Source organism: Patagioenas fasciata, chromosome 9, assembly GCF_037038585.1.
Source record: "Patagioenas fasciata isolate bPatFas1 chromosome 9, bPatFas1.hap1, whole genome shotgun sequence".
Classification (NCBI taxonomy): Eukaryota; Metazoa; Chordata; class Aves; order Columbiformes; family Columbidae; genus Patagioenas; species Patagioenas fasciata.
The window spans coordinates 13,796,742-13,819,936 of NC_092528.1; the positions used below are offsets into that span (position 1 = coordinate 13,796,742).

The window sequence follows — 23,195 nt, forward strand, 5'->3', positions numbered from 1 at the left end:
CAGGAGATGTATGTAGCTAAAATTAAGAAAAAAGCTAGTAATCTCATAGTGAATTACATTTGTATTGATGGCACTGACAGTTATGAGCTCCTAAGCCAATTATTTTTAGTTTTTTTGCAGGCTGTGATAAAGCAGCGAGCCCGGCTGTGAAACTGACACATGGTTTTTAAGGTAACTGAAACAAGGGTATCTTCACCCTTTTGACATGGACTTTCATTAGTCCTCTCCTGAGCCTGGCTCTGACCAGCTTTTGAAAACAAACCTGCTTTATTGATCAGTGAGGTCAAGGGAGTATCACCAGTGCCTGTGGCACAGAAGAGAAGAGTACAGAGGTGGCTCTGGCAAGACAGGGACAACACAGGGCTGGTGAGAGGGCTGTGTTCATTAAAAAAGCAGCACCCATTCCCAGCATAGGGCTACCACCAGGTTTTGATGTGCTTGCTGAACACGCATGGCACCTGTGAAGAGGACTAAATGATGAGACAGATCAATGGGCACAATAGTGTGGGATTGCGACAGCACAAGGAAACCCCTCACTGCCAGATGGACACAGAGCGCTGGTTCAGCACATGGTCCTCTGCAGCGTCCCACACCCCCTGCACCAAACAGCAGCAACCAGGTGGGTGACACTGGGCTGTCACCACCCACAGGGCTGCCTATGCGTGTTCGGCCAACAGAGGACAGAAACTTATCATGGGAGAGAGTTTTTTCCCAAACAGTCTTCCATCATGTCCTCTCAGGATTCACACTCCAAAGTGACCTACAAATAATTATTTCAAAAATAAACCTAGGAAATAACTCTGCCAGGCACCAAACCTCATTAATTCATTGCATCTAAAACCAATCACTGTATTCCTGCCAACATCCCTGCTGCTGTCCTTTCCTCTCAAACAGGCCAGGCAGCTGGAGATGCAGCCTGGACTATGGGCAGTTGCGTGCAACCAGCTTCAGCTCCTGTTTCTTGTCAGGCCTACGGCAGCAATGCAGGGCTCAGCAGCTGAACAGAAGATGCTGCTTCTCCATACAAATTTCCTATCCTTGGGCAGGTGTCGTTGTTGACTATACCATTACTGTTCCTGCTCTGCTAAGAGCAGTTTCAAGAAAAACTTGGCAAGAGACACCATCCTCTCCTGTCACCCTCCTGGCTGCTCACCCCAGTGGGGCCTCAGATGCTCAGCACCTGGTGAGCCTGCCAGCACCATACCATGTCCAGCTGGATCTGACCACACCACATCCCACCTGGCTATGCCATGGGCTCCAGCAACAGGGACCTGGGATTAGGAAACTGCCATGACCTGCAAACATGGCAATGATGCCACTTCGCTGAGATGCTGTTTGGCATCACTCCCAATTCCTGCCGCACAGGCAGCTACAGAAAACGCGTGTTCTCTGCGAAAGACCAGGCAGGCGGGAGAAGGAGCCTTGAACCGCGCCTGCCCGGGCAGCTCACTGTGGTCCGGTGCGACCACCGTGGCAGCGGGGAGCGAGAGCAGCGGGGCAGGGCCTGGCCGTGCCACCGCCCCCGGGCAGGCAGCGGGGCGGTGCGGCGGGAGCCGGCGGCGGGAGCCGGGGCGGCTGCGGGGCCCGAGGCGGCGGCAGGATGGTGAGCGGGCGGCGGGCGCGGGGGCTCCCGGGCCGGGCTGCGGGGACCTGCAGGGTCAGGCAGGCACCTGGGACCCTCCTCTAGCCCCGGGAAGGGAGCGGGGGCGAGTCGGGACAGACGGCTCCTGTCGGGAACAGACAGACAGCTAGTGTCGGGGGCAGACAGCTTCTGCCGGGGACAGACGTACAGGCAGCTCCTGCCGTTCACTCCTGGCCCGAGAGACCAGCCAGCAGAGAGCTCCTGCCTGCCCCGCCAGCCTCACCGCCCGGCATTGCTTTGGGGGGGGTTGGACCGCACCGTTCTTAGGCTGCTGCGATGGTGCTACTCACGCTTATCCTTTTTACCTATTTCCCCCCATCTCCAGTGGACGGTTTGCCAGCACTAACGCCAACAATAACAGTCACAGCAAAGCCAAAGTCGCCGGCCGGTGCTGCAGCCGGTCATGGCCGCTGCTCCGACCGCCGCAGGGACGCGGTCCAGGCGGCACGCACGGCACAGCAGCTCCGGACCCGGCGTCTCGGGTCCTTATCTGCAGAACAGGATTGAGTCTGTCTGCTCTGTTTCGCTGAAGGCCTGTGAAATGCTGAGATAAAGGGCTATGCTGTTTATTGAAAGATACAATGTCTGTCAAACATGATTATCTTTACCAATATAAAATTAGCAGTGGAATTTTAAATACAAAGGGATGGCATTTGGGCTGCATTTTGAAAATCAATATGTCTTTTCCGTGTTCATATATTTCCTTTTGCAGTATGGATTTATAAATACATGCCTGAAGTCTTTGGTGGTTGAAAAGTATGGTGAAGAAACATGGGAAAAATTAAGGTAATTGTGTTCCCAATAAATGTAGAGTATTGAAAGAAAATGCTCAGGAATTTAGCAGCAGAGGATTAGAATTTCTCACTGGTAAGCGGCAGCTGATGTGTATCTCAAGTTACTAGAAGTAACTAACAGGGCAAAAGCAAGAGTTTCTTACCTTGGAACACTTCATGCTCTGATACTAATTCATCCAAATTAATTTGTTATATCAGATAATTAAGGATGACACTTAGTCTTATAGATAACTCTGCAATAGACTCACTGTCTCATTGTGACAATATTGAAAAGTAATTACACTGAAAAGATGTCATCCTTGATATGAAGTCAGTTTAATTACAGTACTTTCAGAAAAGTAGCTAAATATATCACCTCTGTTTTTACTTTATGAGATTTGTGCCATTTTCTAAGAGATAAAGATATAAAAATGGTACTTACATACATACATACATATAGTAGCCATAGAAGCCAGTATAAATATTCAGCAAGTTTTTGGTCAAGTCTGGAGACCCAAGAGCTTGATACTGTAGCCACAATGAACAACAAGCCAGTAGACCAGAAGACAAACTAAGAGTGCAGTTGCTCTAGCCCCCTACAGCGTGATGCCCTCATCCTTGAAAGAGTTTACCGTAATACCACAACATGAAATAGCAGAATTTGAGAGGTGGACACCACCATTCAGCTGTTTTAAAACAACACAAACCATTAGGGGAAGTAGCATGTTCTAATATAATGCTTGAAGAAGGTGAAGGAGTGGGTTAAAAACAAACCGTGCTTAATGAATGCTGGTTGGATCACCCAAGCATGTTATATTTACAGCACTGCTGAGACAAGAATATTGTCTTCTCTGTTGCAGACTGCAGGCCGGAGTCCAGGATTCTTTCTTGACTTTTGAGGTTTACAAAGATGAGATCACAATGCAGCTAGTTGACAAAGCCTGCAAAATATTAGGTATGTGTCACTGTGCCTCCAAAGTGAACCATCCTGGGTCAAGCCTGAGACCGCAGCCCAGATCTTAGTCACCTGTGGTGTTTGGAATGCCCTCCCTGTGGTGCAAACTTTCTGCATTCACTCTTAATCATCCTGACAGAATTTCAAGAACTTCCAAACCTTTCTTATTCATTAAGGTATCTTTATTTTGCTAGGTGTTCCTGCTGACATGGTTCTGAGAGAGTTTGGAGCATATTTCTTTGAATTCTGTAAACGCTCAGGCTATGACCACATGCTGAGGACACTGGGTGGAAATCTCTACGAATTCATAGAGAACCTGGATGCATTGCACAGCTACCTGTCCCTTTCTTACCAGGCAAGTTTCAGTAGTAATTAGTGAGCAGCAACAGGAGGAACAGCATCTCATACGTGTGAACAAATAATGGAAAGAGATGCTATAACAGGCTCTCATATGTCCTGAAATGGATTACTTAAAAATGTTACCACCATTTTATATTCTTTTTTTTTTTTTCCGAGTATTCCTCAACATTAGATATTATTTAGTACATTTTCTCTAAAGCATAGCAGTTTTTCCTTCACAACTGAACATTTTTTAAAAATTATTTCAGCTTATTCAGATTACTGCTTATTTTATTAAGACATGGGATGCTTTTGTACAAGTGGGATTCACCACCAAAAGATACTGAAGTTTTGTTTATGTTTGTTTTTCCTCAGGAGATGAATGCCCCATCTTTTAGAGTAGAAAAGAATGAAGACGGGTCAATGCATTTACATTACTATTCAGATAGAAGAGGTCTGTGCCATATTGTGCCAGGTAATCAGATAGAATACAGAGTACAGATCATCTGGTAATACTCTCTCTATATATGTGTGTGTACATATATATATACAGGATAATAATATATTTGTAGATATACTCTGCTCCTGTTTTAGAGTACTTTTTTCAGATGAGGACTGGCTGTGGAACTGAAGCCTAGTAGAGTTTAGTTACCAGACATCTGACCTTGGTGTTTCCATGACTGCCTGATCACTCCAAGCCTTCAGTGGCTTCATCAAGATTTACGATACTGTCTGTTCCTCCTATAGAATTCCTATATAATTCGTTTCCTGGAAGAAAAATGAAAGTTATTGGTGTGTATTGTGTCTACCTGTTGATTAGTTCTTGGTAACTCGTGCCCCTTAAGTTACAGTGAAGTACCATTTATAGCTGATTTGAAGACATATACCCATCAAGTAATAAATACTCCTGCAGTACATGCAGTCTGTGAAACTACTATTGAACCCTGCTCGAAACTTAATCTTTTTTCCAACATTTAAAGGAATCACCACAGTTGTACTCACGCAAGAGTTAAATAGTTGCAAGTCTGTAAAAGCTGATCACATTCCTTTCTTTGATAGATGCTGCTGAATTTAGAAGCTATCAAAACTTCCCCCTTTGTCAAAACTCATTTCATATTCCTATTGAAGCACAGAACTATTTGGGATTTCAGACAGAGCTTTTCATGTCGTTGTCCAGTATTTTGCCTAATAACTATGCAGAATTCAGAGGACTGATTGTGCATCTTCATGAAAGATATTTCCTTCCTTTCAAAAGAAAATATTCTAGAATGACTAAAAGGCTGTTTAGCCTGGAGAAAAGGAGGCTGAGGGGAGACCTTATGGCTGTCTACAACTGCCTGAAAGGAGGTTGTAGCATCAAGGGTGTTGGTCTCTTCTCCCAAGTAGCAAGTGACAGGACAAGAGGAAACTGCCTCAAGTTGTGCCAGGGGACGTTTAGATTGGATATTAGGAAAAATTCTTCACATAAAGGGTTGTCAGGCATTGGAACAGGCTGCCCGGGGAAGTGGTGGAGTCACCATCCTGGAGGTGTTTAAAAAGCATTTAGACGAGGTTATTAGAGACATGGTTTAGTGCTAGAGTTAGGTTATGGTTGGACTTGATGATCCTGAGTGTCTCTTCCAATCAAAATGATTCTATGATTCTGTGAAATAGATTGTTATAGCAGGATCTCCTTAGACCCCCTGCATTTTTGGGTTAATGGAAATTCATATTATTGCTATGTATGACTATTTGGACACATTCTTCAGGTATCCTGCTGAGCTTTTTCTAGTGAAAATAAGCATTTGTCATCAGACAAAACAAAAGAAACAGTAACTTTAAAGCTTATCTCCTATGTACATATTCTTACCATGCCAATGGCAGTAACAACACAGATAACAAACAGCAGGTTGATGTCTTCTTCTGGAGTCCTTTAGAAAAGTGATTTCTGAAACAGTGGAATTCCACTGTGGGCCCTCTAAAGGGAAAATTGAAAGGATTTGTTCTTGGCAAGACCATCTTTTGTTTCCTCTTTAGGAATCATCGGTGCAGCAGCCCTGGATTTTTTTAACATTGAGATTTCAATGGAAATAGTCAATCAAACAGAGGAAGAAGAAAGAACTGGTAAAAAAGAACATATTGTTTTTCTTGTCACTCAAAACCCTGTATTTTCATACAAGGAAAGAAAGACATTTTCTTCCTCTCCTCAATATCTTGCTGACTGTGAAAAACAAATTGAGAACCCACTGACTACAGAGGTATCTTAATGTTCATTATCACTATATTATTAAAATACGATTTAAATAAAAACACTCTTTAATTTCCCTTTGGATTTTTGATTTCAACAGGACCTTGAAAAAGCCAAGAATACCATTAGAGACAGAGGAAGCTCTGTTTGTCCTGTCAAGAAAAGTCACTGGAAAACGTTAAGAGGAGTAATCACATTAGGAAAAGGTGAGAGATCATTCAGGGGGAGCTTGTCATCATTCCTGAATCTCCATAATAAGAAAGTCAGTAAGCTTCCCTATCTCCACCTACCCATCCATTTTGAAGTTACCGTTCATGTTTCCTCTGTGTCTTTTCAAAATGTTTCTGGTGAAGTTTCTTTTGTTTAGACATTGGTAATCAAAAGAAAAATTGCAGATAATAAGCATGCTTAATAATGACAGATACTTAAATGGAATATGACCTGTCACTTTTGTCTCTTAAACAAGGTTTTCTTCTGAAAAGTATTCTATAAAATGTCATTGTGTGGTACATTTGATAATTCCTTTTCATGTCACTTGTTCTAAGATTACGATTTTGAAATAATGTTTTTTAACTTGATAGCTGCTACTCCTTTCCTTTCTGAAAGCCAGATCACACCCTCCACTACCAAAAATCCCATACTAATCTAGCAGTCTGCTTTTATGTCTTTATATATTATACGTTTATAATCTCTGTTTATATATGTTTATAAAATAGAAGGATTTTTACAGTTAGGATCTTTTCATTCCTCTGCCAAGATGCCTGGATTCTGGGAAGAGTGAAAAACTGATATCATCTGGTGCAATGCCACATGCATTACAAGAGCAGATATATTGAGTAAGAAATTAATATCTATTCAAAATAAAATCATAGAGTAGCATTATTACTTTAAAAAATCCTTTAACAATAAATGCAGGAGTTATCAAGAGCCAGACTTTGAAAGATGAAAAACTTACATTGACTTCCCCTGAAGCAGTAAGAGGTCTAAAAGTTGGGTCCTAAATTTGTATTCTTTTTCACCAGTCTCCAAAGTGACTCAAGCATTTGTTATCAAGTAGGATTTACTGATTTACTAGCCTCTCATAGCCACTGTCCAGTGGAGACAGGTCACTTGACATAATCATCCTTTTGATTATTGTGGGTTACTAGAGAATCCAAGTTTGTAGTGTGAAGATCAAAGGCTTTAGGTGCTTCAGTCAGATGGGCGCTTTTGACTATTTTGCCCATTCTATTCATTTTACAAAAATACATGTTTGCTAGCAAGCAAACCCTTCTCTGTAGATTTGTGACCATTCTGAAAAAACATTTGGGGTAAGTAAAATAGGAACGAAACAGTAGTTTGGTCTCTATGCTACAGACTAGACTTCTTTGTATAGGAGGGTGAAGCCCAGATATGCTGTGTTTTTCTGTGTTACTTAGTAGCTGGCAAAGTATATCAAAACCACTTCTGGGTACCTTTTTTGTGGGATATAGCTGTGTTATTTTGCTATGACATCTGCAAATGCATAGAGCAGAAGCATCTACAGTTGTTCATCTATTCTTTCCACATAATTTCATGCATCCAATGCTCTGTGCTTTCTGTTTGGTTAAGTTTTAAAGGCTCACCCAAATCATATTAGTTGCTAATCAGTTGTGTGTTAAACTACAGAACATTTAGCACAGATGTATGCACATTTCTGGACCCACACACTGTTTAATTTGTCTTTGCTCATTATGATATACGGTCTTGTCTCCCTGAGTGCTAAAAAGTAGTGTTGACTGCTTTTATGAGGTGCAACGTGATTGAAAACTAGACATTTGTCTTCCCATAGGTAAGCTCCTGAGAGGATTTGAGCCTGTTTATCCTAAGAGCCTCTGGATTGACACAAAAACATTTTGCAATGGACTTCCTTTTCATATGGTTTTTGACAAAGAGGTAGGACAAGCATATGGTAAGGGTATTTTGTTTACATAGGCCATATAATAATTTTCTTCTGTTTTGACTGTCCTACAGTTCATTGCTGCATGTGCTCTGTATACAGAGCAGTCTCATTTACAGAAGTGCTCTGTACAAAGACATGCAATAAAAGTCACTTGTAACAACTGGATCTGGATTATTTCAGATGGGAAACTCCTTTGAATTCATTGAGATTACTGTGTCTGAAACAGCTACAGATATGCCAACAAGGTTTATTGTAGCAGTCTATCCATTACCAAACACAGAACATAATTTTCTTAGGTTTCTGGCCACCTTCCTGTCCTTGGATGTGCCAGAGACACAACCCATCCTTTAAGCTGCTCTTGTACTGAGAGCTTGTCACCCTCTCCTCATAGTCCCCAACCCAGCCAAAGGCCTTTGTAAGCCTCTGCTGGCAGTTGAGGCTCTCCGTGCATCTGGAGTCTGCTCCTACAAACTTGTGCTGAGAAAACATAGCTACCTACTCAATCAGGCAGCATGTGTCCCCATCTAGTAGGAACGGGACCCCAAAATCTCTTTATCTTCCAGGGTAGGACTGAGCCTCCTCTCCTGTGCTCACATACTCTGCAGCAATGGAATTGCCTTTCCCTTCCCAGGGACTGCTCTGTGGCTGCTCTCCAGCTAGCCTGGGCTCCCACCAAGCTACAGTTCCTCTTGCTCCTAATTCCAGGCAGAGAATATTGGCTTAAGACAGGAGCAAAGAAAAGAGAAGCTGGGAAAGGGACAGCAGAAGAAAGCTTTATACAGCCACTCAGGGAACGTGTTTTGGCATCACACTGATAGAGATTCTAGACCACAGTCTGCTTTGTGCCACTGTCCAAATTAACTGAAGTTCAGAGTTTTAAACCTTTCAAGACATACAGCCAGCATAATGTGATAAAATTACTAGTGTGGAAAAAGGGCAAGCCCTGCACCCATTACTGGTAGCTAGGTCAGAGCTTCAGTAGCTCTGATGGCAAGCAGTTAAGGCATAGGGGACGTTTCTGGAGGACTTAAGAGCTTATATGTAGTTGTAAGGCTAAAAGAATAACTAAACCTTTACACAGCAATGGATAAGAGAAGGTAACCCATGGCATCCATTAGAAAATTAATATTTGCCAAGACATTTTGTGCTACAGCTGTTTTCTTTTTGGAATGCAGGACACACTCTGGTATCTCTAATTTTCTCCTGCAGCTACCTGTAAGGCTATTTGTCATGCCTGCACAAATGCAAGCAATGGTAATAGCAGATAGTTTTGTTCTGATTTGATGGCAACAACTGATATGGAAGTGCATTTGGATAGTAACGTTCCTTTCTGGGGGCTTTGTCTTGCTATGAAGGACACTCAGAGTTTTGCAGTAATACACTAGTAAGATAGAAACTTCGCTCAGAAATAAGTAATGTAGTATAGCAAAGCTAAGTGTGCGTAAATGTATAAACAGTGATCAGCTGTAGGTTGGCCTGAAACCAAACAGGATATGAATTTTAACACATTGTCCATATGTTCTTTTTAAGCTCAGAGTGAAGCAAGCTGGGGTGAGCATTCAAAAGATTGTACCTGGCCTTCAGACCATGGGCATCTGCTTGGATCACTATTTCAGTATCGTTCATCCAGAGGTACCCTTCACCATCTCTAGCATTCAGAAATTCATCAACAGCCAATTTGTCTTCCAGACTAGAAGAGAGATGATGCCAGAATCATGGAAACAACGGCCAATGCTAGAGCTGAGAGGTACTTCACCGTTTTCAATAGCATAAGTGTTCATATTTAATCAGAAATTATGCTGGAGTTGAACTGATGCCTTTCTGTGGACTCCTGGCTTCACATAAGTCCTATAAATGGCCTTGTCTTTGTGGAGTGAGGAGAGGATTAGGTGGTTCTGTTTAGAGAAACAGTACGTTAAGATTCTTGTAGACGAATTCTGCTAGTACCTCACGAGATTTTGAAGGCTTTTTCAGTCAGAAATAACAACTGTGCTCCCACTTGAAAGGCTTGGAAAGACAGTGTCTTCCTAATGTTCCTGCCATGTTTACTTGACTTTTTGCATATTGGGATAGACCATTCCTGAACTTGAAAGAGGAGATCCTTGGAAATCAATCAGCTCTTCTGGACTCTTGTTCTTTACAAGACTGTAGCCCATGGGATTCTTCCAAGCAGATCCCTGAATGGGACAAAGCCCAGTTTCCCCAAGTCTGGGGTGGCAATCTTGCTTTTCTCCCTTTTTCAGTCCTCCCAGGTTCCTGTGCTACACCATCGCACAGTCATTGCAGCAAAGGCTGTGCCCAGCTTTCACATCCACAGTTCTTCACTGTTTGTAAGTGTCAGGTGTAGCAGGACAGCTCCCCTCATCAGTCACTTGTATCAGGAAGCTCACCTGTGTCAGTACCTCAGTGCACTCCAGAAATCTCCCAAATTGCTGGTGCCCTGCTGTGTTGTCTGTCCAGCAGATATCAAAGTAGCTCAAGTCCACCATGAGGCTTCTTCCACTTGTCTTAGAAAGTGTCATCTACCTTTTCTTCCTGAGCAGGGCACACCACCCACATTGGTCAGCCCTCTAATCCTTATCTAGAAGCGCTCAGCTGGCTCATCATCCAGCCCTAGGCAGAGCTCTATGCGTTTCCCTTGCTCTCTCACATAGAATCATAGAATACCAGGTTGTAGGGGACCACAAGGATAATCTGGTCCAGCCATTCTTGGCAAAAAAAAAAAAAAAAAAAATCCTGCAGCCTTTTGCATGAAAGGCAGCTTCCCCTCCTTGCCTGTCTGTCCTTTCTGAAGAGCTTTCATTCACCTTTTGCAGTACTCCATGTATGTGAACTACCCCACCAAGCCTCTATGACCCCACTGACATGGTAGCCCTCAAACTGCACACAGACCTCTAGTTCCTCCTGGTTCTCCCCATGCTGTGCACGTTTGTGTACAGGCACCTCAGAGAGGTGCCCAGTCATGCCCATTTCCCAGAAGAGGTGCGAGAACTTCCCCCATAGTGATACCCTGTGTGTTTTTCTTTGCAGAGGTTAGAACCAGTTATATAATGTAGGGCATCATCCTGGGGCAATTCCTGCGACGTGATTGTGTCATCACTCTTGGTCTTGGTTAGCATGCAATGCCAGTTGCCCTGTGAATCTCTCCAGACCTCAACTATGACCTGGGGACCTGTGGTGTCAGGGACACAGTGCCAGCCCTCAGACCCAGCTTCTGCTTGCATAGCCACTGGGCTCAATGCAGGGATGCACTGAGCTGTGTACAAGCAATGTCTGTGTCCTCGCTCCCCATAGCCCTGCATATCAGCCTGTGCACCCGACACTGAATCGCTTTGCACTGCTAAGAGTCTTCTTTACCAAAGAAAATTACTGCTTTGTATGTGCAATGACATTTTAAATGCAGTTGCCCAGCACAGGCAATGCCAGTTCACAGCTCAGGGATTGCATCTTGGGCACATAAGAGAAGGTGAGAACAATTCCTGCCAGTGTGCGAGTCCCGACTGCCGGCAAAGGGGCAGAAGGAAGCGCCTAAAGACAAAATCCTCATAACATTGCTGCAGCTGGAGGAAAGCAATGGCTTCCCCTGTGCCTTTGTACATTTTGATTCCTAAGATGTGAATGCATGTTTCATTCTTAATTTATGCCTTTGAGGGGAGTTATTTGCTACTGGCTGTGTTTCAAATGCAGATAAAAATAGATTAGTTAGCTGTGCTTTTTTTTTTTCTAGTCACATTTTTACATTCTGAGTTCTGTCTTAACCCCCCCACGTTACACAAGAGTTTACAAATTAAAATTCTTTTGAAAAAAAAAAGATATTTTATTTATTTTTTACTGAGAGTAATGAGTATGGAATGATTCTCTGCTTTGTGTAATTAACTATAATGACATTTGTTTTAAGTATTCTGTGATCTCAATTTTGCTTCTCTGAACTATGTAATATGAACTAATTTTCCATTCTCTCCTTTTACCTTTACTTGATGAGCATCAAATATGGAATTCCTGAGATTCAGAAAAAAAATAGGAGTTTAGGGAGACCTTGAAAAAAGTGGAGAGAGAGATGTTGTGAGCACTGGGGTTCCTTTTGAAGAGGAGAGACCTGAAGCGTGGTTGGGCTCTGCTTAGCAGTTGCAATGAGTGAGTGACTGCTTTCTGGGTCCTGAGATTTTTTTATTTGCCTAGTGTATCTCCTCCGACAAGTCCACTTCTAATTCCAGGATACAGGGTGATGACTGTGAGGATCCAGACACTACAAAAAGCCACTCTGCTTAGAAATTATCCCCTAAAATTAACATCAGTAATACTGAGCATCGCGTGAAAATCCAAGCTGCTGAAAACTCTTACCGACACTTGTTTCAAACAGGCCAGATGATCTGGATGGAGTCCCTGCAGTGCATGCTCTATCTCTGTTCACCTTTGCTTCGCACTTTGCATGAACTGGAGGAGCGACAGATGCATATTGCAGATATTGCACCTCACGATGTGACCAGGGATCTGATTCTTCTCAATCAGCAGCGACTGGCAGAGATGGAGCTCTCTAACCAGCTGGAGAGGAAGAAGGAAGAATTGCGGATACTGTCGAAGCACCTGGAGGATGAGAAGAAGAAGACTGAAGCTCTGCTCTATGCCATGCTTCCTCAGCATGTGGCCAACCAGCTGAAAGAGGGGAAGCAAGTTGAGGCAGGTGAATGAACAGGAACTGTTTGTGATGCATGATTTGTGCACCAGGCGATGTGGATAGAGAGGCCTGGGTGCTGGCACAGCCCCAGTTCCCCTGTTGTGGAGTACAATCTCTGCTTGGTGACACTCATAGGTAGAAGGAGAACCACAGACCCTTCACATCACTGATAATAAGGATTAGACTATTCTTTCAAACAATGCTTTGGAAGTTATTTGCCAAAATTGTTCCCTAGGAGGTGAAAGGTGGCAGCAACTGCCCATTCAGGGAAGAAAAAAATCAGTGTTTAAGCAGTAAACTGAGATGGTTTTTAACGGGGGCATATAGGGAAATGAGGGCTCAAAAATGAAAGGAATAAAGAGCACCTGTATTATATGAATATTACAACTGGTAGGTTACATGTCCTAAAACAATGATGAGAGAGTAATCTTTGCAAACAGGTCTCAAACAGATGTTGTGATTGTCCAGCCATTACAAGTACTCACCATTAGTCTTTCTGCCCGCAGGAGAATTCAAGGAGTGCACCATATTGTTCAGCGATGTTGTGACCTTTACCAACATTTGTGCCCAATGTGAGCCTATTCAGATAGTTCTCATGTTAAATTCAATGTATCTACGATTTGACAGACTGACCACAGTACATGATGTGTACAAGGTATGTACTGATCGATATAGGCTGTAGAAATACTCTAGAAAAATATTTTGCTGGGGGGTTTTTTGTTTGTTTGCTTGTTTTTAAATACACTTAAATCTTCTTACCCAGCATTATTTTTGATAAACCATAAAATGTTGTGTAATTTTAGTGGCTACACAGAGAAACTAAAAAACAGGCGGAGGTGTGATTAAATATATTTAAATTTTTTTTTACTGGAATGTAACTTCTAGCATGGGCTAGAGTCTCTTTCCATGACACTAACACCAGAATGGCTGTTCTTTCACGCATCTCTCTTTCCACTCTCAAATGCCTACCCAACATGACAGGATATCCTAGTTTGCGGACCAGTTTGAAAACTTCTCCTAGTTCTTTTAATTTAACCTGTTGGAAATTGGTCACTATGTCAATATCTCCTTTGTTGGGAAAGAACATTATAAACAATACCCAGATAATACCTAGACTTTGTTTTGCTTCACGGAGATCTTAGGTAATGGTATAGATCTCCCACTGACCCCCAAAAGCATTAATTAGATCTAGACTGTAGTGTATGTGTTGTCTCCAAAACCTGCTCGAAAGATCAGAACCCTGATGAACATATAATAGCATTATCGACATTTCCAGAGCTACCCAGATTTGATGAACTGAAGAACAAGTCCTCAGTTTCTGTCTGTCCCTTGTACATTAAATATTTAGGAATGCAGAAACAGTAAAGGTTGAAATCCGAATCTCCTTCATTCCTTGCTCCAGCAAGGCAAGCAGTAAATTTTACTGGGAAATCAGAAGAATTTCTGCCTTGGCAAGGAAACTGTATTCAATAATTGAAGCATTCAAGATATGGCCCACAGATTTTAGGATAAATTAGCATTATATTCTATCTAAATCATACATCATGAGTAAATCATCTGTCACTATAATAATCTCCTTTTGATGCCTGTATATAACTCCTATTAATATTGAAGGAGGTTACTAGGGTACAGAGAGAGAGGACGAGATTACTATTTTGGGGAATTGAGAAGGAAGTAAAATATTGAGATTGATCAAAGAAACTTGGCCCAGGATTTAAACATCTGAAGTTACAAAAAGACCTTGTTAAATTAAATCTCATACCACAGCTGAAAAATAATTATGGTATCTATTTGCATAAATAGCTTTTTACAGTTGTTTTTAATTCATTACGGAAGATTACTGGCATTACTACAGAGTTGACTATCTTGATAGAAGGCATGTACAGGAACACATTTTTCTAGACTATTGTGCTGAACAGTTTAAAGTCATATGTTAATGAAAAAACCCAAAGATGAAATTATGTTCCCGCTCTCCTATTGATGTTCATTTTTAAGAAATCAGATTAATCTGATTTAAATCACTCTCTTATTTACTCATGGGAAAAATAACAAAGAAGTCTCATGAGAGCAGTTTAGAAAATTTCCTTACTGTGTAACAGTCTTTTATGGTTAATTTTAAACATTTGAGAATTCTTGGTTTCAAATAGGCCTATTCTATTCCCAGCAAAATCTCTGTCAAGGGGCCAAACCCCGAAGTATTTCTCAGGCACCTTAACATGCACTTCAAGGAGACTGGATGCCTGAAGAAGGACAAACCCTGCAGCATGTGTCTCACAAGGTGCAGCATGTTGTGGGAAAACAGCTGGTTGTAAGGAAGGATGCTCCCGATCTGCTTAGTTCACACTTCGCATTCTCTGCCATCTTGGAGACTGGAGGTTTCTTGAACTCATGTGAACCCCTTAATAACAGTCATCAGTGAAGAGACTCCCTTGCTTTATTGTGACTCTTCAAAAAATAAATCTCTTTTTAAAAAGAAACATTTTTAACACCCGTTGTGAATTAGAGCTAATTAATAGCATCCAGCTATTGGATAACCTTCTGTCTCAGGAGTCTGTGCCTGGGAATAGTTCTTTGTGCATATAGGTCTGCTCTGGGTAAGTGGAAGACAAGAAATCTGACACTTTCACAGCACCCCTTACTCCTTAGGGTCTCATACTGATATCTGAAATGGGTCAAGTAAGCAGGGACAGAACGCATTGCAGTTTTTAATATGGAGTCAAAGAAAGGATCTCCATGTAAGGGAAACTCACATATGCTAGAGCTTTTTGGAAAGAACAGGCGGTCAGTGCAGTTAAGAAGAGTCCTAAACAGCAAAGCACTAGCCTTAGCAAGATATATATATATATATAGCATGCTCATATGTTTGTTCCTCTCACTTAAAGGTGGAGACAATTGGAGATGCCTATATGGTAGTAGGTGGCGTCCCTGTCCCTGTCCCCACCCATGCTGAGCGAGTTGCTAACTTTGCCTTGGGGATTATAATAGCAGCTAAAGGAGTACAGAACCCAGTTTCTGGAAATCCTATTCAGGTGAGTTGTTAACACAAAGATGTGTGTGTCTGTCTACTTCTTGGGTTGGGCTTCTGTTCAAGGTTTTGCAGTAGGACATCAAAGAGCTGCCTTGAACAACTCTGTGACTTTGGCCCACATGGGTGCATTTCTCTTGAAAAGCCTCTCCCTCTAGATATTTGATGTTTCACTGGTGTCCAGTGTTGTTTTAGAATGAACTTTTAGGGGATTGGACAGCATTAAGAAAGATGTTAAATAACAAGTGACATTTTTGGGGGGTGTTTTATGTCTTTGTAAAGATTAGAGTTGGGATCCATACAGGTCCTGTCTTGGCTGGAGTTGTTGGAGAAAAGATGCCTCGTTATTGCTTGTTTGGAGACACGGTGAATATAGCTTCCCGGATGGAGAGTCATGGTGTCCCGAGTAAAATTCATCTAAGCTCCAGTGCCTATCAGTGAGTAACTATGATGGTAACGTTTCCTGTGAAGAGCTGTGCTAAGAAACACTGCCTTGACAGCTGCAGCTTTCAGATGTAGATGATGCTGTCTTAATTCACTGATCTATGCAGCTTACTTATAAAGAAAAAAATCACTGCTTGCGGAGTTTTATATGTTCAGATTATTTCACATACACTTGTATATGGAGACAGAGGTTTGAGAGTCTCAATTCCAGAGATGAAAATATGAGGAAAAAATAACTGTGACAACTTACTCGGAAATACCGATAGAGTGATGTAGATGCTAGAAAAATGATCAGAACACTTAATTTGACATCCTGACTCTGACTCAGGACAATAATTTGTGGCAAAATTTTTATTTGCACTTACTAAGAATTAACTGCATAAACCGCTATCCTATTCTTGCAGTGAGGAATTTACTTTCATAAAACTCATGTCAACAAGAATTAAATATTATATTTTCAATAATATTATCTATGCATAAAATATGTATGCAAGAGGTGGAGGTGAAGACAAGCAACAAAGAAGGAATACAAAAGCATTGTCTGGGCACATAGGAATGATATTAGGAAAGCCAGAGCTCAACTATCACTGAAATGGGTAAAAAAGGTTCAAGGGCAATAAAAGGATCTTCTGCTATTTTAGCAGAAAAGTATAAATTGAAATATGAGCCTTCTGTGACAGGTGATTTAGTGGCCATGCCCTGAGTAAAGGCTGAGTTACCCATGGCCTCTCTTGCCTCAGTCTTCAAGGTTACTGCACCTAGAATTGGGGTTCAAGAAGCAGGTGAAGTACCAGTATTGGAAGAGGATCAGATCAAGGCTCTTTTGAGAAATCTCAATCCTTAGAAGTGTGTGGGAGCAGATGGGATGCTTCCAAGGGTAATGAGAGAGCTGGGTGATGGCATTACAGCGCTGCTGACTGTCATCTTTGGGAGGTCATGAAGATCAGCACTGAAGCATCTGAAGAAAGCCAGGTGTTACACCTATCTTGATAAACTGCAAGGAGGACAGGCTGGGGAGCTATAGGCCAGTCAGCCTCACATCAGTCCCCGTGAAAATCAAGTCCTGTTGGAAGCCATTTTTGGATACATGGAGAAGGCAGTTGAGACTAGCCAGTCTGGATTAATCAGGAGTAAATCATGCTTGATGAACTTGGTTGCCTTCTCTGATGAAATGTCTGGAGATAGTTCTGTCTGATATTGCCTGTCTCAGTTCTTGATTTCTGCTTACTGGTCAATAAGAACCCTCCCCCATACAGAAATATCTGACTATGCAAGCCATTGATTTTTTATGAGGCTGTATGTGTAAAGCTATAAAAGCACAGCAGGCTTGAATAGACAGTTGAAACAAACCCTCAGTTGTTCATGGATCAACACTCTTTTCCCCAGACTGTTGTGACTTGACTGCTTAGATTACAATACCTCTTCTAAAACGTTAGTGACATTTTTTGCTAATTTTGAATTTTCATGTGTCATTTTGCTTCTGATATTTTAGATGCCTAAAATACAAGAATTTTGAGATGACTGAAAGAGGAGAAATAGAAGTGAAAGGCAAAGGAAAAATGTATACATACTTCCTCATCAGAAATAAAACTGCAACTGAGAATGAGATTATGGGAAGGCCAATGAAAGACTTAGATTCTGGCCATGAATCTGTTCAGTCTTTTCAAGAAGGCAGGCCTGAAACAGTACCAAGTTGTCATCAACCAGGTAGAGTCAACTCGATGTATCTTTCCCTCCTTGAACAAACGAACATTAATACAACTCAATTATATATGATTTTTTGTTCTTCTTTCAGTTACTCAGACTCAGCCAGAGAAGGACCAGACCCCAGCCATTGCAATGAAGTATATTGATGCCCCCACAGAGGCACAAAACAGCCTCAAAAGAAGAAATCAAGCAAAAATCGCAGATTTAACAGGTAGTTATTTAGTTACCATCTAGCAAAGACAACAGAACTAGGAAGTACCTGAGGCTTAATTTTGCATCTTTGTTATATTCCTCTTCTGAATAACCATCCTTTTACTCAAGCCAGAAATTTGTTCCTTGTATCTGTGCTGGTGAAACTAAACCTTCTGCATGCTGCTTAGGGTCAAACAAATTTACCTTCAGAGCAATCCCAGGTGTTAATTGTGCACTAGGGGGAAAGAGGTGGACACAGCTGCCAAACTCCAGAGACCTTCTGGTATTGCTAAGGGATAAATGATAGACAGCTCTTCACATGGGCAGACCCAACTGTTCATGTGTACATCTGTACCAAAACCTTGCCATGCAAACCCATGCTAGAAAAACTGCTGTTATTATTTGTATTTATGGTGAAGCCCTTGCCAACTAAAGCCTGAGAAGGAGAGGCCTCACTGGCTCTGCAGCCTGTCTGTCCTCAAGCCAGGCTTCTGCAGGACTTAGAAGGATTATGACCATGCCCATGTTCTGCAACCAAAGTTCATTCTCCTTTGAAGCAGCTGACACTGACCTTTTAAGGTCCCTTCCAACCCAAACTATTCTATGATTCTGTGATACTGAGAGATAATGGATTTGATGCCAGAACAGCCTAATCTAATGCAGCAAGTCTTGTAATCCTATTTGCGTGTTTTGTGGATTTTATACAGACTAAATATGTTGTCACTGATTACAAGAGAATATTTTACTCCCCTCCCACCTGCTTAGATGTGGTATTTAATCTAGTATACAATATGCTGATAAACATAAACCTCTATGGTCATTAAAAACTCACGCTGAAGGAGTGTTTCCTTGTAGGCAAAAGTTACGATTTCGAAAGCGATGGGAGTCTCCATGGCAACCAGCATGTGGATGATGGTCCTTGTCCTCTAAACCAGAGAAGAGTCAAACCTGCTACTGAAGAGCCACAGATCAGAAACGTTCGCTCTAATTTTTGCACTTTACTCTAAGTTTCTTACTTTTTACATTAAACAGAGCAGTTTTATTATGATTTAGTGCATTTTACTGTTGTGGGACTGATTTTGTATATCCTGTACCACATCACTTTGTAAAAAAATTTTAAAAATGACATTTCACCAGTTTTCAGTGAAAAGTAAACAATGGAGGATACTTTTTTTTAGTCAATCTACATGTGTCATATAATACTTCCAGTGGAGAATGAAACCAACACAAGATACTTTGAAGACATATTTTTCAGCCTCTGCCATGTCTTTGAATATCCCTATGTAAAAAAAAAATCACTTTTTGGTATCTCATGCAGCAATTGAGAAAGAAGTGACTCATCCAGCTAGAAATATTCCTACTCAAATGACCACTTGCCATAAAAGAAACATTTCCTGAAGTGACCGTCCATCCTGACTTCAGCACAGCCAACAAGGTTAGCAGAGTTTGATCTACATTTTAACTTCGATATGTTCACAGGTCTTTTGTTGTGCAAAGGTGTTATGCAGTAGAAGTGCAGAATAGATTTAATACAACCTGTATTTTTCCATCCTGAAGAGACAATATTCTGTACTTTATAGCACACAGCTGTGAAAAACCCATCTGCAACCTCCAACCAGCTGTCTGTGCAGTGCTTAGGAGATCACAGAAAGACATGCGTATAATGGGATTATGTACCATCAAATTCATCACAACACTGAGGGACTGTTGAAGGCCTGTGAACTGTTTGAGACCTTCAAACAAGTTTCAAGTTTATTTATCATTGTTCTCATCCCAGCTAAACAAAAATAAGGTTTCAGGTGTACAGAGGGAGCCTGTCAGTGCTGGAATTAATGCTCTTATCGTTGAAAATAACAGTCTCAAAGATCTGGTGTCCTGAGCTGAATTACTTCCATGCTGATATATTCTTAGATTACACCTTATCATGACAGAGAAAAACTAAAGTTCAACAATCAGGGATTTAAAATGAAGGAGCAAAAATACAATAGATATTAAGGTTGTGGGACAATTTGGCACATCATCTGTTGTCCGCTCACTCCTGTAAGCGGAGCTTGGGGTAGCTGGAATGTACTTGTACTGGGTGGCTTTGACAGGAGATGTGCCCACAGGCTGATTTATTACCTTTGGGCATGGATTTGTTATCTAAGGATGCAAGCATGAGACCCATTTGAACTTTGGAGCAAGAACTCACAGAAGATGATAATGCTACTCCTCTGTTACAGTCTGGAGCATCAGTTTTCCACCTCTGTGGCAAGAGTGAAGCTCTTTAAACACCAGACAGAGAGGTAAAACTGAGGCCACCTCCTTCTCTCTGTAGTATAATGAGATTCAGCTAGTTAGATTTTCTTTTTAAATATTTGAGAAAGTAGCTGCTTTGTCTGAGTGCTCTGCATCTCTGTCTGTGTTAGTAGGTAGTGCAGGCCAACAGAGGAGGATGCGTAGAGGGAAAAGTCAGTGCTGTTGCCCACACTCTAGGTATATCAGAGGGTTTGCTGGTGTGGTCCCATGCACTGAATACCTGTTAGCTTCTAGAGCACCTTATAAGCACATCCTCTGACTTAGTTGCACCCAGAAGATATCCATTTGTGTGCTTTGAGACTGCTCTGCAGTGTGAGACCAAGTACAGTAAGTGGGTTTGACCAGGAAATTCACTCAGGAGGGCATTCCTGACTCTGAAATCCTGACATAGATGCACCCTTTAACATGAGCACTTTCCATGGTACAACTGAGCAGTACCATTCTGGGAGAGCACAGTTTTATGAATGGCAGAATTTATTTATTTGTAAGGATTTTGCTGTCTGGGCACTGTTCATTATTTTGGTGAGGGTGAGATCTACTGTAGGTTGAAGATGCATCTAAGGATTATTATTATTATTGTTGTTGTTATTAAGTTGGGTGTAAAGATTTTAAACATTAGACTGTGTGGTATCCTCAGGTGCACAACATCTAAATTTCACCTTCATCCTTAGTATCTCCTCCTCACTGATCCTGTGCTCATGGCTTTGCACTTCTCTGTTATGACCACAGCTTTAAAAAGACTTGCCTGAAGAAAGAATGCTCAATTTCTCTCTCACTTAGAATGATGTAAATGTGAAGTAACAGTTAAATCAGTGCTATCCCACTGATCTAAGCTGAGAATCAACTCTGACAACACTTCTTTGTCTCCAACCTAGAGATGCATTTCACTACTCTTGACTTGTCGTGCTGATGGAACAGAGAACATGTCATTTAACAAATGGCAGTGGTGGACTCTGTCTTTATCAGCATTCGCTATGGAGATTTAAAGCCACTTAGCCCCAAGTATAAGTGTGACACCAGAGTGGCCAGTGCTAATGCAGGAGGGAACCTCTTGCTGTCTCAGCTGCTCTTGCAGTCCCATACCTGCATGGCTGAGTATCACTAACTATCTCTCCAAAACAAAGTATTTCCAGTTAGAAATGCTCTGTAGTCCAACAAGCCTGGCCAGCAGTGACTAGAGTTTAGTCTCTACTCTGGAGAAGGCTTAGGTAAAAGCCCAGGGCTCCTCTGAACTTGTATGGATCCTCTTGGGAGGAAGAAAAGGACCACAGCTTAATTGCTGCCTCTATCTCTCTGCCTGCATTTTAACACTTACTTTGCTTATACCTGCCTTTTTTTGCACCGGACAATCTATGAATGTTTACTATTGGAATGTTTTAATTGCCAGTAAGTCCTACATGGTGACTTCATGCTGTACTGTGGTAAAACTGATGTGCTCAGTGGTTTCTCTGTGGCCTCTGCTACAATCTGGTTCTCCTGGAGATGCAAAGCTTGGTCATACATTATACCTATAATAAATGTCCAGTGAGTTTAATTTCTTAACCATATACAAAGTTATATGCATTTTTGTGACATCAGAATCAGCAGCCTGCTGCAATTAACATTGTCAAATGCTTACTAATACACAGTCATAGTGTCAGTGATCTGTCTATATTGAACTGACACAGAAAATGTGGGAGAATTCCCATTGCTGCTTCATGGAAGCTGAGGCTTAGAAAGCTTAAAAGTTGAGATTTTTTTGAAAGCTATCTAGAGCATATGGAGTCCCAAATCCCATCAAATCTGGTGTCCAACCATGAAGTTTCAAAAGCACTTGTGTATCTTAAAGGTCTAGGGGCCAGATTTTCAAAGGCATTGTCACTTTGCTAAGTGAAATCAGCCAGAGTTAGGTATTTAACTGAACACATAAGCAGACTCCTGTTTCTGAAAATGAAGCTTTCATTAAAACATTTAAAAACCACTTCCCTGTAAATGTCTTCTAAAATAAGCTGTTCAGTAAACTTTCCAAGCTGTAACCTGATTTGCTGGATATCACTCATTCATTATATCTGACAGTACAGTGTAACTTCTGTATGGACCCAAGCTGAAAATAAAATCCACAAATAAAATAGCAGTGAAATTGAAATGATTATTTCATTAGTGAGGATATATTAGAAATGTACTTGAATATAAAAAAGCGATGAATTTCAAAAAGAAAAAAGTAGCACAGATTTTTATGAATATACAACATCACAAAAAATCCAGAAGGGATTTTCTTCCACCGGGTCTCTGCTTTCACTTTTGGAGGCTCAAGAGCTTAAGAATAGATGATGAGATTAACATCTTTTTTAAAGTTACCAGTTTAAACATCTACTGTTCATGCATTTTCTGTGCAATATCCAATCATCAGTGCTGCTTGTACTTGAAGAAATAGCAATGTGCAGTATTTTTGGTCAATAAATACTTGTAATCAAAATAAACATATGGGACAATATCTTTACTCATATGACTAGAGCTGGCAAGTATTCTTATTTTTTAGAAGTGGGTTATAGTTCTCTCACACTTATTTTGCACCTGTTTGCTGAATTTCTGCTAATGATTCTTGATCCAAGCCATACTCAGAAGATATTCCTGAGGAATTCTGATATCAAAAATTCTTCCTGTTTTGACTTGGTGCATGGTTTCTAGTCTCTGACCAGAGGAACGCTCCAAGTCAGAAGGAGATTTGCAGTCACATTTGCATACTGATTAGTACTTATTTTCCCCTGTATTGCTTTAGAAGTAAATCCAAAATGGACATAAAGAGTCATTGCCAAGCTTTGCAGAAATTCAGAGTAGTGCTAAGAGGGTACTATAGAATCAGTTAACTTTGCTATATTACTATTGTAAAGTTTTGATGTTTTGCATACGGAGAAAACCTCACAGGCTCTTTATCAGCTCTTACTTTGTCATTTGCATCAAATACCTTTCTGGCAAGGGAAATAGCAAACACAAGCGGTGACGTGGTTTCCTCTTTTT

General features: G+C 41.3%; 1 protein-coding gene across 4 annotated transcripts; it reads left to right on the top strand.

Annotated features, from left to right (window-relative positions):
- Positions 1-1,426: 1,426 nt before the first annotated feature.
- On the top strand, positions 1,427-22,638 carry LOC136105198 (guanylate cyclase soluble subunit beta-2-like). Of its 4 annotated transcripts, none has more exons than XM_065844827.2 (16): positions 1,427-1,603; positions 2,355-2,428; positions 3,276-3,370; positions 3,565-3,725; positions 4,085-4,184; positions 5,726-5,946; positions 6,037-6,142; positions 7,747-7,850; positions 9,388-9,604; positions 12,218-12,538; positions 13,039-13,187; positions 15,415-15,561; positions 15,840-15,994; positions 17,494-17,708; positions 17,797-17,919; positions 18,756-22,638. In XM_065844827.2, exons 1-16 carry the CDS (start codon positions 1,601-1,603, stop codon positions 18,905-18,907), a joined length of 2,343 nt encoding a protein of 780 aa, XP_065700899.1. In that variant the 5' UTR covers positions 1,427-1,600; the 3' UTR covers positions 18,908-22,638. The 4 variants fall into 4 exon arrangements, with proteins under 4 accessions (XP_065700899.1, XP_071668561.1, XP_065700898.1 ...); XM_071812460.1 differs by lacking the exon at positions 1,427-1,603 and having other exon boundaries at positions 1,645-2,428; positions 9,388-9,408; positions 9,547-9,604; XM_065844826.2 differs by lacking the exon at positions 1,427-1,603 and having other exon boundaries at positions 1,645-2,428.
- The last annotated feature ends 557 nt before the right edge of the window (positions 22,639-23,195 follow it).

Excerpts from the sequence above, each read along its gene's own strand:
- LOC136105198 (XM_065844826.2), top strand. The coding sequence starts at position 2,289 with ATGGCATTTGGGCTGCATTTTGAAAATCAATATGTCTTTTCCGTGTTC. Across the intron at positions 6,143-7,746 it reads AGTAATCACATTAGGAAAAG|GTAAGCTCCTGAGAGGATTT; the intron begins GTGAGAGATCAT and ends GTCTTCCCATAG. Across the intron at positions 9,605-12,217 it reads GCCAATGCTAGAGCTGAGAG|GCCAGATGATCTGGATGGAG; the intron begins GTACTTCACCGT and ends TGTTTCAAACAG.